At 38.4% G+C, this 14431-nt stretch overlaps 2 protein-coding genes across 4 annotated transcripts in view; one reads left to right on the top strand and one right to left on the bottom strand.

Moving 5' to 3' along the window:
* The window catches only part of LOC107601759 (catechol O-methyltransferase-like), a 12656-nt gene extending 11511 nt beyond the window's left edge, over positions 1-1145 (top strand). Inside the window, exons 5-6 of the mRNA XM_016294047.1 lie at positions 620-751; positions 850-1145. Coding sequence (XP_016149533.1) covers positions 620-751; positions 850-1029 — 312 coding nt within the window. The 3' untranslated portion in view covers positions 1030-1145. The remainder of the gene's footprint in view (positions 1-619; positions 752-849) is intronic.
* A 1956-nt stretch (positions 1146-3101) lies between these two features.
* LOC107601758 (activator of basal transcription 1-like) lies at positions 3102-6992 on the bottom strand. 3 transcript variants are annotated; one of them, XM_016294046.1, is made up of 5 exons: positions 6865-6992; positions 6611-6744; positions 6389-6571; positions 4175-4350; positions 3102-3649 (listed from the first exon to the last, which is right to left on the bottom strand). In XM_016294046.1, the coding sequence occupies exons 2-5, from the start codon at positions 6717-6719 to the stop codon at positions 3269-3271; spliced, it is 849 nt and encodes a 282-aa protein (XP_016149532.1). In that variant the 5' UTR covers positions 6720-6744; positions 6865-6992; the 3' UTR covers positions 3102-3268. The 3 variants fall into 3 exon arrangements, with proteins under 3 accessions (XP_016149532.1, XP_016149530.1, XP_016149531.1); XM_016294044.1 differs by having other exon boundaries at positions 6389-6744; XM_016294045.1 differs by having other exon boundaries at positions 6389-6734.
* Between the last annotated feature and the right edge of the window lie 7439 nt (positions 6993-14431).

The raw sequence follows: 14431 nt of genomic DNA, 5'->3' as shown, positions 1-14431 counted from the left end.
TTTCAGGTGCAATATTCTTTGTAGCAATTTCCTTACATGTGAGGCCATTTTGATGCAAAGTGATGATGGCTGCACGTGTTTCTTTGGAGGTAACCATTGCTAACAAGAACACAATGATTGGAAGCGCTTCTTCCCTCCTTTTATAGCAATCAGACTGCTCTTACAATCTAAATAATATGATAGTGATTTCACCTGACTAGTACTCATTCACACTTTCAAATGTGCTGCTGATATGATCAGTCAATTAATGTTAGCTGCTCATTTTGTGTCAGGATCAAAAAACAGTGAAATTATAATTTTTTTGTGTGTGAAAAGTTAATTTTTTGGCCAATGAAGCTTTTAACAATTATTTAAAATGCATCTGATCACTCTACACAATAAACTAGAAACAATGTAAATGAACACCACAACATCTTAAGCAGCAAACTTTGCAAAACACAAAATTTGTCACTGCCAAAACTTTTGGCCATGACTGTATATATATACAGTATATTAAAAAAACAACCCCAAATAACTTTTTTAAAATCTGCTCTTCGCTCCATTCAAAATCACACCACTCCGCTCACATACTCTGCTTGGGACTAAATATCTATTTATTTATTTGTTCTGTTTTTTAAAGGTTACACTAGTGGAGGGACCCTCTGGTGATTTAATCCCCAAAATGAAGGAACGATTTGGAATAAAATCCTTTGATTTTGTGTTTTTGGACCACTGGAAAGATCGTTATGTACCAGATACTAAACTTCTCGAGGTAAGAAGCCCAAATTACGCTACTGATTATGTTAACCCCTCAAGAAGTTATTCTAACATATTTATAATTACAAACATATTTATTTTATAACATTGTAGGACTGTGGTCTACTCAGGAAAGGCACTGTCCTCCTGGCTGACAACGTCATTTGTCCCGGAGCTCCGGAATATTTGAAATATGTGAAGAACAGCGCACACTATGAAAGCCAATACTACAAATCCAACCTGGAGTACACCAAAGTCGAAGATGGCCTGGAGAAATCTGTCTTCTTAGGATGAGAAAGGTCTTAATTTACAAGCAGATGTACATGAAAACAGGGTTGCACAAAGGGAAAAAAGAACAAGCCACTTCCTCTAAAATACCCAGTGAGTCTTGTGATTCCATGTCAATTAAATCAGACAAACTGATGTTTTGTCCTTAAAAAAACCCCACTTGCCACAAAGTAATGCTGTGAAATCTCAGGAGAGTGATTGTATTGTTTGATAAAGCTATGAAATCACGTCTCTTATAAATCTTGTTTTTCCTAAGTAAAGAATGTCACAGAGGTCCTTCAATGTTTTTCAGTATTTTTCCTCATAGTTTTCTTGTTTTTCCAGTACAAATATCTAAACATTTTACTTTTACCTGAGAAGCAAAATGACAAGATATTTAGTCCTGTTTTCTAAAAAAAAAAGTATCAATTTAGTTTGTGCTTAAAACAAGTAATGATGTCTGGCAATGGAGTAATAATTTGTTTTTCTCGTGTTTTTACACATTTTTCAGAAAACAAGACTTAAGTAATTTTTATTCTCAAGTAAACATATCTTGTTTTTAGAATATTTACATATTTTTGCTGGAAAACAAGACAAAAATACTAAGATTTTTTTTTGCAATGTTTATATTGATATTGTATCAATAAAATAAAAGTTGAGATTAAACACATGACAATTTGTATATAAAGACTATTTTATTAATATGAAAATAGCATTTATAATTAATTTGAATCCTAAAAACTCATCCAATGACAGTTTCTAGGTTCAAATGACAAAGTAATTAAAGGTGGGGTAAGTGATTTCTGGTAGACAATGTTGACATTTCAAATCACCAAAACAAACACGCTCCTAACCCCAAAAGGGTCTCACCCCTATTTTGATAGCTCCGCCCCGCACATACGTACGCAATCCAGGCAACGATTAGTTCTGTGAAACGAAGCAAAACCAATGTTCCACCGTGTCTACACCGGACGCGAGCGGCGCGACAAAATACTATATAACTCATTATAATCAGTGATGCTGTCTACACTGGATGCGGCGCGGCACGACACGACACGACACGACAAATCCCCGACAGAAAACTGCTGCTGCGTTCTATTTATGACATATTGACACAAATTTCAAATGATTTTCAACGGTCGCTTTGTTGCATCCAGTGTACTAGACAGACTTTAGCGGTTGCGATGCAGCGCGACAACTGTCGTGTCCAGTGTAGACACGGTGTTACTCACCTATCGAGAAGAAACAAAGTAACCTCGTCGTTCGATCGCAGGCCTTCCGCTCCTTGAGTTCTCTCCAGCGCTGGAAAGCTGATCTGATATTTACACGGGTCCTACTTCTTGCCTTATCGTAAACCTTCTTTTGTTCCGCAGACGTTTTCCTCTTTTGCTTTTTACCCGCTATCTCTATCTTTCTGTCATCACTCGGCTCGGCTAATGTCCGTCCTGTGCACTGAACGCGCTCTCCTCCGCATCATGAGTAGACACGCCCCTTACTGCTGATTGGCTACAAGTTTATTTTGTTACTCGGCCCGACTCAGTTTTCTAAAACGTTTTTGAAAAAATACATACCCCACCTTTAAAGAATTACTTTTGCAAATTTTTCAAACAGGCATGGTATAGAATTAGAGAACAATTTAATGAATGAACAATGCATTATACTTTCAGAAGACGTTAAGCCTCTTTTCATGGGAAAATAGAGCACTGTTTTTTACAATGGTGGGTCATTTTTGTGTGAGTTATACAGTGTTTTTACTCTGAAAGTATGAAACAGTCAATCAGAACAATCTATATGGGGTTTATATCTGGTCTGTGTCAAAAACATAGTACACGTAGAACATCTGTTTAAAGCAGCACTATGTAACTTCAAAATTTGCAAAATGTATATAATGAGCGAGTACATCATGAATTCATCTTCCAAACCGCGTTTTTTGTCTTATTCCGAATCACTACGGTACTTACATTAAGTACTTATATTTGGACTATTGTAGCCTGGTCGGGTCGTCACCGCTGCGGAGTAACACATACCTGCGTGAATCGCCATAGACATAAACTTAGAGAAGTAGCTCCGGTTGGAATGTTCTTCCGCGGGATGTGTGCAGTTCTGTTTATTAACCGCTAGAGCGTCAAAAGTTACATAGTGCTGCTTTAAAGATTGTATGTTGAATAGCATGTATACTGTACAAATACAGGGGGAAAAATGTCTGAAAAATGTCTGAAAAATTGATGATTCACCAAAACTTGAATGTAAACTCGTTCTCAGAATATCACTCTTGAGCCCTTCCACTACTGAAGATCTTGGCCAGGAGGGAAACGTTCGATTGAGCTTTGTCCTGGATGGTTTTGCTCTTCTGTTGTGCCTTCTGGAGGTTCTTCTTGGACAAGCCTTTGTTCTTAAACCGTTTCAGGTGGATCTCCTCTTCTGTAGGTCGCTGTTTGTAGTCCCACGTCTTCTCCTCTACGACCTCTCCCTTCTTCTCCTTCTTCTTCCTTAGGTTCTCCAGCTTCTGGCTCTTTTCCACACTAGCCAGGTAGAAGTTGGTCTCCTTCTTCGCCTGGGAGATTTCGGTTCTCATACGCTGATGATACACCGTCTGCTCGTATGCCAATCGTTCGCTGAGATGGCACCACTGGAACCTGTGCAGATACTTAATGAAAAAGAAAGAGAAAAAGTAACTATACAGCTTCATATATGATGAATTTTAGGTACTCAAAAAAAGTCTGGGGTTAGTAAGATTTTTTAATGTTTTTGAAAAGTCTCTTATGCACACCAAGGCTGCATTTATTTGATGAAAAATACAGTAAAAACAGTAACACTGTAAAATAATATTACAACTAAAAATAAATATTTTCTATTTCAATATATTTGAAAATGTAATTTATTTCTGGGATGCAATGTTGAATTTTCAGCATCATTACGCCAGTCTCCAGTGTCACATGATCCTTCCGAAAGCATTCTAATATTCACTTTTCATCAATTAAATGTATCCTTGCTGAAATTTTTTTTATTAATTCCTTTTAAAAAAAATCTTACTGACCCCAGACGTTTAGAATGGTAGTACAGGTGCATCTCAATAAATTAGAATGTCGTGGAAAAGTTCATTTATTTCAGTAATTCGACTCAAATTGTGAAACTTGTGTATTAAATAAATGCAATGCACACAGATATGTACCTTTATGGACCACAGGTCGCTGCTGAAGCGGCTCTTCTTCTTGTTGGCCATGGGTGTGTTGTGCAGACTGGCTGCGACTCTCTTAGCGATGCGCTTGTCTCTGAACTCCACCCAGCCCTCCGTGAAACTGGATGAATTGCTTCCTGCCTTCTTTTTCTTTCTTTTCACACAACGATCTAGAAGAGAGTCACAAAAAATGTTCATATGGAAAGTTTGTCAAACATGAAAACATGCACTTTGATACAAGATATCATTTTGTGGGGGAAGTTTCAGCATCATTACTCTAGTCTTCAGTGTCACATGATTCAGAAATCATTCTAATATGCTGATTTGGTGCTCAGTTGTTATCAATTGTTAGTGAAGCTTTTTATTATTAATGGTTTTTGCTGCTTATTTTTCTGTGAAACTATGATACTTTTTTTTTTTACAGGATTCTTTGATGAATAGAACAGAATTTTATTTGAAGGAGAAATATTTGTAACAAATAAATGTCTCAACTGTCTCTTTTGACTAATTGAATGCATCCTTGCTGGACAAAAGCTTACTTAACTCAAACTTTTGTACGCCAAAATGGTAGTGCATCATGGTTTCCACAAAAACACTAGCAGCAGCGCAACTGTTTTCCACATCAGTAATAATAAGAAACCTTTCTTGAGCAGCACATCTGAAGGATGGATCATCATGTGACACTGAAGACTAAAGTAATGGCTGCTGAAAATTCAGCTTTGCATCACTGTAATAAATTACATTTTAAAACAGAAAACAGTTCAATATTTCACAAAATGACCGTTCACTGTAATTTTGATTGAATAAATATAGTCTCGGTAAGAAGAGGGGACTTTATCTGTAAAAGTTAGTTTAATTTAATGGTTTAATTTAGTACTTTCACTAATATAAATGACCCCAGAGCTAATGGACATCGACTAAAAGCCACAAAAAAACGATTTTGATTTTAAAAATGTGGCTGTAAGACAGTATACATGTCTATTACTGTCTATCAGAGGTGTAAAGAGTACCTAAAAACTAGGGATGCACCGATATGAAAATTTTGGCCGATACCGATAACCGATTATTCTTTATTTTTGAAAGCCGATAACCGATATGTTGGCCGATAAATCTATATCCAAATTGTTATATACTTTTTGAGAGCCTGATTACAAAAAAGGTCTCATCATTAAAAGCCACATCCCAAACACTTCAACATAAGCAGCCTAGTTTGAACGGTGTACGTTTTAAAAATATTTTTACTCTCCCATTACCAAATTTAGTCATAAAAAAGCCTTACAAATAAATAAAATTATGCATAAATAATGCAAACAAGTCACTGGACATCATTACACGTGAACACCCATTATATCCAACGACTCACAAGGAACTAAAGAAAAACTAGGGCTGTATATACACACAGGGGAATAACAAGCTTAACAAGATAAGACACACCTGGGGAGACTAATCAAGGGGAACCAATGAACACACGGACTACAAACTGACTACAAACACCACGGGAGACAGGAAGTGACATAAAAGTCCAGGGCAAGGCACAGAGAGCACGAAACAAAAACAAGAAAGAGTTGATTTGTGAGGAGAGCAATCACGTTTATTTTCTAAAACCAAAATAAAACTGAACACCTCAAAATTACAAAACAAAACAAACAAACAAAAAACAATATCTTTCAAAAAGGTCTCTTCAGTATAATGGATAAATAAAATAATGTTAAGTAAAATTAAAAAGCCGAAGCCTTCTTGCAGTGGATGTGTTGGTTTGGGCCTCATTGCTGGCTGCAGTCATGTCTTCATCTCATATATAAAACACCTCTGATTCACAAATACTTGCTAAGGAACTCGCATTCACATAAAGTAGCCTTGTTGACAAGTTTGGGTGAGTAAGGGCAAAACGCAGAAGATGCAGTACTTTCAGTGACCTGTAGCAGGCAGTATCACGTCTTTTGTAGCAGAAATAAACTGCTGCAGAAAAAGCTAGGTCCATGCAAAATGTAATGTGTAACTGCACACTCATTTCAAATGTAGTGGAGTAAAGAGTACAGATACTCATTCAGAAATGTAGTGGAGTAAAGAGTAAAAGTTGCTAATATCTTTGATACTCAGTACAACTACAAAGTACCCGAAAAGATACTCAAGTACAGTAACTAATTACATTTACTGCAATACTTTACCCCTCTGCTGTCTATCTATTGTAAAGTACTGTAGTTTTACCTTCAGGCTGTAGGAAGATCCTCCCGATCTCTCCGTACACACTCAGCATAGTCCGCATGTGTTTTGGTCTCATTCTCGGAGGAATGTGTCCCAAATACACGATACCTGGAATCCATTTCTTGCCCTTTGGTTTCTCAGGCTCATCTTCTTCATTTCTACCCAGGCCAAGAGCTTCACCAGCATCTTCACAGGTCATCTCTTGATCAGCATCTTCTACTACACCATCTGCATTCTCATCTTCCTCTTGTTTCGAGTCATTTAACTCTTCTTCATTGATCATGGGTTGTGTTTGTAGGTCTGCTGTAGCTTCATTCTTCTCCGGAAGAGCCATGATTAGATGTGACAGCTATTACAGACGAGAGAGACGGCATATTAAAAATCATGTGAAATATCTAAAATATCAACTCTGCGGTGATCCGCTCACGCGCTCTTTAAAACAGTAACTGCAAAACACTTTTATTTGATGTGACACTTACTTCGAAAGAGTAACCAGTATATATCCATGTAAAATGCTGTCTTTATCCATAAAAATATGTGTCCATTCCGAGATGTTTTTGGAAAAATCGACTCAAAACACGTGGCACGGAAAGCGGCGCTGACGTCAAAATCAAGCGTCAAGAACTTTCTTAAAGAGACAGAACAGTTTTTAACAACGCGTCCTCTGGTATCCATTGTATTATATTATAGAATTTATGTTATTAAATGCTTTATGGACCATTATATAATAACTCTATCTGAATTTAATATATTTCAAATATTAATACAAAAATGGATAATTATATAATGCACCCTGTTATTGTAGTCTTCATACTAAACAGCAGAGGGCAACAAAACACAAGGACATATTTGAGCCCAGGTAATTTGAATTGGTCATAATCTGCAATTGGTTAAATCATAGTTTTTAAGAATAAACTGCAAGACATTATGCTGTACTTAGACATGATCATAATGTATTGCAACACAACTGTAACACATTACATTTCTTTAAATAGATCAAACGTTCAAGACAATCTTGATGTTGACTTTGAGAAGAAAGACCACAAATTTTGGAGTTTCTCTTAAAGCGTGATGTTTGAAGGTTTTGAAGGAGACCATGCAAAACTGTAACTGTGGGTTTGGATCAATTGAAACAATATCTATGAAATATAATGCATTTAATGGTATTATTACTGCTGGAACATGTAATTGTTACCTATACCAAAAAAGTAGCTCATTTATGAGCCTAAAAAAAAAAAGAGTCACAATTGCCCGTGGTCTTTTCTATTAATTTGTCTTTCAGCCACTGCAAACTTCAATCCAATCATCATAAATTCATTACTGCATAGCTGTTATAAATAAAAAGACCTGTTAAATAATGGCACGATGAAAACAGAGGGACTTTAAGAAGCATACAAAGAGAGGATGAGACGCACCCATCCGCCATTATCCCCAAGAGTGTGTTCCTCCCTGCAGGCATGCTCTGCTGAATGCATGGCCATGTGCCCGTCACATGTGGCTTCCTGCATTATTGAAGAGGATGACTTGGGTTTACAGAGAGCTCTGCAGCAGTTCTGGCTCTGGGACATCTGTCTTTTCAAATTTAACCCCAAACACCAGGGCAACAAGCTCAAGGGATTCATCTGAAATGGCATCATCACTAAGGCGAGGAAGATGCCATCGCCTCCTTAAATCAGACACTTCCTGTGCCCACGGAGAGAGCAGTTTTTCTTTAAACCCATGTACTACAGGAGAGCAGGGCTAGTTGTCACTCATGGAAGATTCCACATGAGCTTTGACAACTATTGAGAAAATCTTAAAATCTCCAAACTATATCATATTTTTCATTAATTCATTGCTGATTCATTTTTTTTTGCAAAATTGCATGTTTAATAGAAAGTTCCATTGTGACAACTTACCCCATAAAGTGTGACAACATGCCCCGTTATTGTGTTCAGTGAACTGCAGTTTCTCCTGGACAATATCAGTGAAAATTCTTTATAAAAATGTATTTTTGTCAAATTACATTAAAATTATTTTTTTAATTATATATAAAAAATATATATAAAACATTTTTTAATGTCTTTGTTGTAATAGAAGTAATAAAACAATGTTTTTAGTAGCACTGTAAATGTCTTTACTGTCGGTTTTGACAAGTTTATGGTAAACATTTTAAAATGGAAATTTTAGGGTAAGTTTTAAATTGTAATAATATTTCATAAAATTTGATCAAATAAATGCAGCCTGGGTGAGCATAAGATGCTTCTTTTATATATGTTTAGCTGTTAGACTTATGAATTCCTTTCAGTCTGCAATTTTTGATAGACTTTTTTATTTGAAAAAAATCAGAATGATTTGATGAATATTACAGACTGTGTCGAATCTGTTTCCAAAGTAAAATCCAAAGTAATATTCGGTGGAAAAAATATCATGTACACAAAGGCAAACGAGAATGGACATATCTGGGTAGAGTTTGCAGCCGCATTATCTTATCAAGCCATTGAAACGATCACTAACATGAAAATCTGTACTGAAGTGGGGAAGTAGATTAACATAGAGGTGATGTGATACACATATGGACTGAATAACCTAATTTGACATATTTAAAACTAATTTGATTTTATATAACGCGTCATCTTCATGGTCCATTTGGGTCCTGGCCAGCTGAAACGCACAGAACCGCTTGACAGATGTGAAATCCTTTGAGGACCACATTTGCGAGTGTTTGTTTTATGCAGAGGGTGACTGACAACTAAAGACATGTTTCTGACAGAACACTGTCCACCAGATTTACACGGACACCAAACGGCGCATGGTTCATGATAGTGTGGATAGATTGCGACAGGCAACAAAAGCAGCAGAGCAATGCAGCCAAACAAAGAAAAAAACTCCAGCCGATGTTATTTGCAGCTCGAACCCCCCCAGTGCATTTGTTTGATACATCATATATAAGTAAGAAAAGACCCTGTGTCTGTTGCATAACCAGGAATCATGCAAAATATAACAAAAGCTGTAGTCCAATTTGTAAAATCCATTTCAGTTTGTAAATTATCCTCTTCTAATAGGTCTATGTTCTGGTCTTCTGTACCATGTCTTGTTAATGTACCGAAACCACAAAGAAACCAAAGCAGACCACATTATTAAATGGAAAGACTAGGAGAGTTTAATGAAATGGGATTGCGAGCTACGACTTTGTTACTGCAAACTTCAAACAGCATCCATAAATGCAGCCAGAACCAGAGAGAATAAAACACAGAGCCATCTGTCTGGGCCCCTGTGACACTAGTTAGAGGCACACACAAACACACACACACACACACACACACACACAGTAATCAAAGCACCCAGTGCATTTCACATACCTCAAGGTGCATTGACCTTCTAAACATGCACTTACTTGCACACGCAAAGGTGAAGTCGCAAAGCAACACAAACACAAATGTGGACACTAACAACATCACCAAACAAACTCCCCAGTTCCTGAAGGGCTTCGTACGTTAATGATTTATTTACACATTTTAAATATTGATCAGGTGGGGGAAAAGCAAATGTGCAATTGAACGGCAGGAGGTTCTGTTCACTCTGAGATAAATGAGAAATGTGCCACGACATGAGGTTTTATCTCAGTGTGAGTCGAACTCGCACGCTTTAAAAGGCTGCTGATCGCAGGCCAAACGTGTTTTGCATTTTGAATGGGCACAAATAATGTATACGAGTTGTTGCTTTATTTCATGTAATTGCAATTGGTAAGAAAACCAACAAATGTGGCATGATCACATGCAGTGGTCAATATTTAGTAGCCTGCAGGCTGCAGCTGGTCATGCTTGTGGCATTCATCTATTTCTCAACGTTGGTCTGTGTTTTATTTATTTAGTTTTACAGAGACTGGTGGGTCGATCACAAGCCCACAGTTAGGAAAACTAGGCTACATGCAAAAAATGAAATCCCACTAGCAATATAATTATGTGTTGTTAGGATAGCAAAGTAAAAGGGATGATGCATCCCAAACACTTTCCTTAAATCTTTCCCAGGACATGAATAGCCTGCTAGTTGCACTAATTATTGATAATGAATATTAGGCATGATTATTATGTGTGACAGGACTTTTTACTGAAGTCACAATTTAACAACTCTACAAAAACAAATCATTCCATAATGGTAGGGATCATTTTCACCACTCACGAATGAACCATACTCACATATGAATTTCCATGGGAATCAACATAATCATGAATTTTGTGTGTGGGCGAAAGATATACAAATGCAGATTTTTCAGCGATTCAGTTGGTCATGCAACTTTGTCATGTTGACCAGCAAAATAAGCTTTGTTTGAAAGTAGAGTGGGTCTTTTCAAATCATTATGGAAACCAAGATTAACACTCGTGTGGTCAATTGTGGGATTAATAGTTCATTTATTTCATAGGAAAAGTTCATTTATTTCAGTAATTCAACTCAAATTGTGAAACTCGCGTATTAAATAAATTCAGTGCACACAGACTGAAGTAGTTTAAGTCTTTGGTTCTTTTAATTTTTGAAGTCCAATGTTAAGTTTCCACAGTCTGTGATGATTTGGCGTGTAATGTCATCTGCTGCTGTTGGTCCATTGTGTTTTTTGAAAACCAACGTCACTGCACCCGTTTATCAAGACATTTTGGAGCACTTCATGCTTCCTTCTGCTGACCAGCTTTTTGAAGATGCTGATTTCATTTTCCAGCAGGATTTGGCACCTACCCACACTGCCAAAAGCACCACAAGTTGGTATGATTCTTTAGGGTCTTCATGAAATGTCTGAAGAATACTTTGGTTAAAATTCCTCATTGGTCGTGTAAAACTAAACCCTTTTTACCTTGAATGAACTTTTCCACGACATTCTAATTTATTGAGATGCACCTGTATATAGACACTGACATTTTTGCTCCGTCCATGCAATAAATGCGTAGCCTTCGACTGCTCAGGTAATGTCGTCAGTATGACTGAGAGCCATTGAAAAACTACAGAAAAGTAAAACTACTTCACTTTAGCATTACAGGCCACGAGTAGCTAATAAGGAGAGATCACACATCAGGTGCTCAAAAAATGGTGTCAGTGAGACGAACAGAGCGCGAGCGCAATCCTGTGACAGTCACCGGCGTAAATAGTGGAGCGCGTGAAGGAGAGATGCGAGGGCACGAACACTGTTCAAGGTCTCCATTCATTCCTGCTTGTAGTAATTTAATATGTATATATTTTGAAAGCATTGAATCGCTATAGAAATCGCGAGCCTCTAACGCTAATTCTTAGCGTTTTAAATCGATTACTGTCCGAAATCGGCGATTCACGATTCAAAAATCCATGTTTCAAGGGTTTGTAATCGATGCATCGAGAAAACGAGTGAATCGTTCGTTACACCCCTAGGTAACACAGATGCAAACGTTTATAAAAGCCATATTTAGGCTATTATATCACAAGAATTGTGCTTGCTGGCTTCATAGCTTTTAGTAGTGTAACAACAAGGGAAATATGCAAATAAAAAAGGGGTAGGCCACCAGCAGCTATATTTTCCATTTCAAGCAATGGTTATCAATGAAAGTAAGAACGTGAACTGAACTGGATCGTGTTCGGCTATGGTTTGGTGCTTTAATCACCACTGAATAATTCAGTCTCTCTTGGCTGGCCTGTTCAGAGAGCTGAGGGTGAAGGTTTTGAGTCCTACAATGAACCCAGTGATTCGCTAGCCATTTTCTGGAAGAGCAACTTTTCAGAGTCATGTATCTTAAAATATATTTCATGTGCTTATTTATTAGGTCTGATGTACAGGAGCTCCAAAAACTATCTGGACACCGAAGCCACACTTTTGGCTAAAATGTAAACATTTGCTTTTTAAACTAAACGGCATCTGCAAATAAATGCTGCTTGGGCTTTTCTCAAAAGGACTAACTTGGTTTTTCATTTGTATTAACTTTTGTGATTTTTTTTTAGTGGGTGTATGAAGTCAGTTCTCTTCGAGTTCAAAACAGAGAAACCACAGGTGTCATTCATCACAACTGTTTTATTATTTTAAACACTGTTTATTATCTGGAGAAACGCTTTGCTTGAAAAGTATGTATGTGCAATATTTCAGGAACAGATTTTTAATCGCAGTAAACCGTGAACGGCTGCTTTCGTGTTAAGCGGGCGGTTACAGGTCGTGGAACATCCCCCTTGAGTTTATGCAATTTTAATATCTTCAGACCCTGCACAGTTTCCCGATTGCGCTAAAAATACAACACTGGAATTACTTATGCATGAACTCACAGAAGAATGCTGATGTCTACTTTAGCTCTAAAATGCATGCATGACCTGAGCGCTTTTGCTATTTGTTTCACATTAAGTGTTCTTTTCATCATTAAGATGTCTTTGGACATATTGTTTTAACATTTGGTTTACCATTTTATATTCAATTTGTATTAATATTTTTTTGTGGGTAAAAAAGTATTTATTTTTATTTAATTTCCCATCTGTTGTCTCTATATGTAATGTTATAGGCAAAGCCAACTACAATGCCCATGCTCAAATTTATATTTAGTAGGAAAGTATGCAGCAAGATGTTATTTAGCAGATGTTTTTTCTAAATGGATTTACAGTGAATTTCTTTCAGTTGACAACCTCCCTTAACGAGCTAAATGAGGGCATGCCATTGACTTAAAACCCCCAATACCATAACAGAAAACCCTTTGCATTTTTAAAGTTTTAAAAAGTATTATATTAATCATTCTTCCATATAAAGGCGTCTCCAAATGTCCCCAAATGAATTTAGCTACAAATTTGTCCCCAAACCAAAGTATGTATATCAAAAAATCTCAAAATTATCTTCAATATATTTAATTGACAAACTTTCTATAGACAACAAGCATCAAATTACATATTGCATATATGTCTTCAAAATTCAGATATGGGTTTGTCAGGATTATGGACTATTCTTTGTGTGTTTTGCCCCTGTGACCCAGTTTCTTTCTCATGTTGATTGTGTTAATTTGATTCCAGGTGTGTCCCAATTATCCTGCCCTTAAAAGCCCTAGTCCTTTCTTGTTTGTCGGGTCTACTTGTTGAATGTCCTCCTTGTTTTCGGTTTTCCTGTGGATTATTAAAGACTGTGTTATTCAAGAACTCCTTGTGCCTTGCTCCCCGAGTGAATTGTGACAGAAGACCCGACCGATACAGTTACCTCCGTTTGTACCCTCCGTTTTGTTTCTCTTTTTACTCAGTTTTTTGTTTCCGTTGTGTGCCCTATGGATCCTCTCCTTAGCCCCGAATTCATCCTCCTCCAGCTGGAGCAGGGGGAAAATTCGCTCGAGGGTCATACCAGACTGTTTCTGGCTGTGACCCATATCCCCACCTATCCGGACGACGCGATCTGTGCGTTCTATGACGTTCTATCAACACCGCATGCAGAGCGCCATCGTCCGAAGATGGCCCTCGAGCTGAATTCACCGCCTTTGTGGAGTGGACACTGGCGAGAAATGGATCTCCGTTCCCCGCCGGTTCCCAGGAATTAATCGCCAGTGCCACTACCGACCCAGAGCCCAGCCCACCATCTCCCCGATGCGTGGAGCGCATGCCCGAACCCACCGCTGACGGAGAGCCAGAGCCCGCCGTGACCGACGAGCCATCGCTAGAGAGAGCAACAGAGCTGAGGATCGCCGCGGAGCCAGAGGCCGTGATGTCAGTCAAGGTGTGTGAGCCAGTGTAGTCTCCCTTGACTCCACCTCCAGCCTCCGAGGCCTGGACTCCGCCTCGGCCCATTGACCCCGTCGGCTCCACCATGGCTCCTAGCTCCCTCCTCTCCGTCGTGGTCCAGCAGTCCACAAGCTCCGCCAGGCTCCCTCGTCCCTACGGCTCCGCCTTGGTCTGGCGTCGACCATCCTGCGCCTCGGGACTCCACTCCTCCGGCTTCGCCTCGTCCCTCCGGCTCCGTCAGGCTCCTTCATCCCCTCGGCTCCACCTCTGTCCTCTGTCGCTCCGGCTCCACCGCAGCCTCCCGGATCCACATCTCCACATCGTTCGACGGCGCCATCTGCTCCGCCTAGGACCTCCGGATCCTCATCGTCC

Source organism: Sinocyclocheilus grahami, unplaced genomic scaffold (genome assembly GCF_001515645.1).
Source record: "Sinocyclocheilus grahami isolate Dianchi unplaced genomic scaffold, SAMN03320097.WGS_v1.1 scaffold312.1, whole genome shotgun sequence".
NCBI lineage: Eukaryota > Metazoa > Chordata > Actinopteri > Cypriniformes > Cyprinidae > Sinocyclocheilus > Sinocyclocheilus grahami.
This window is presented reverse-complemented; position numbering and strand designations above follow the sequence as displayed.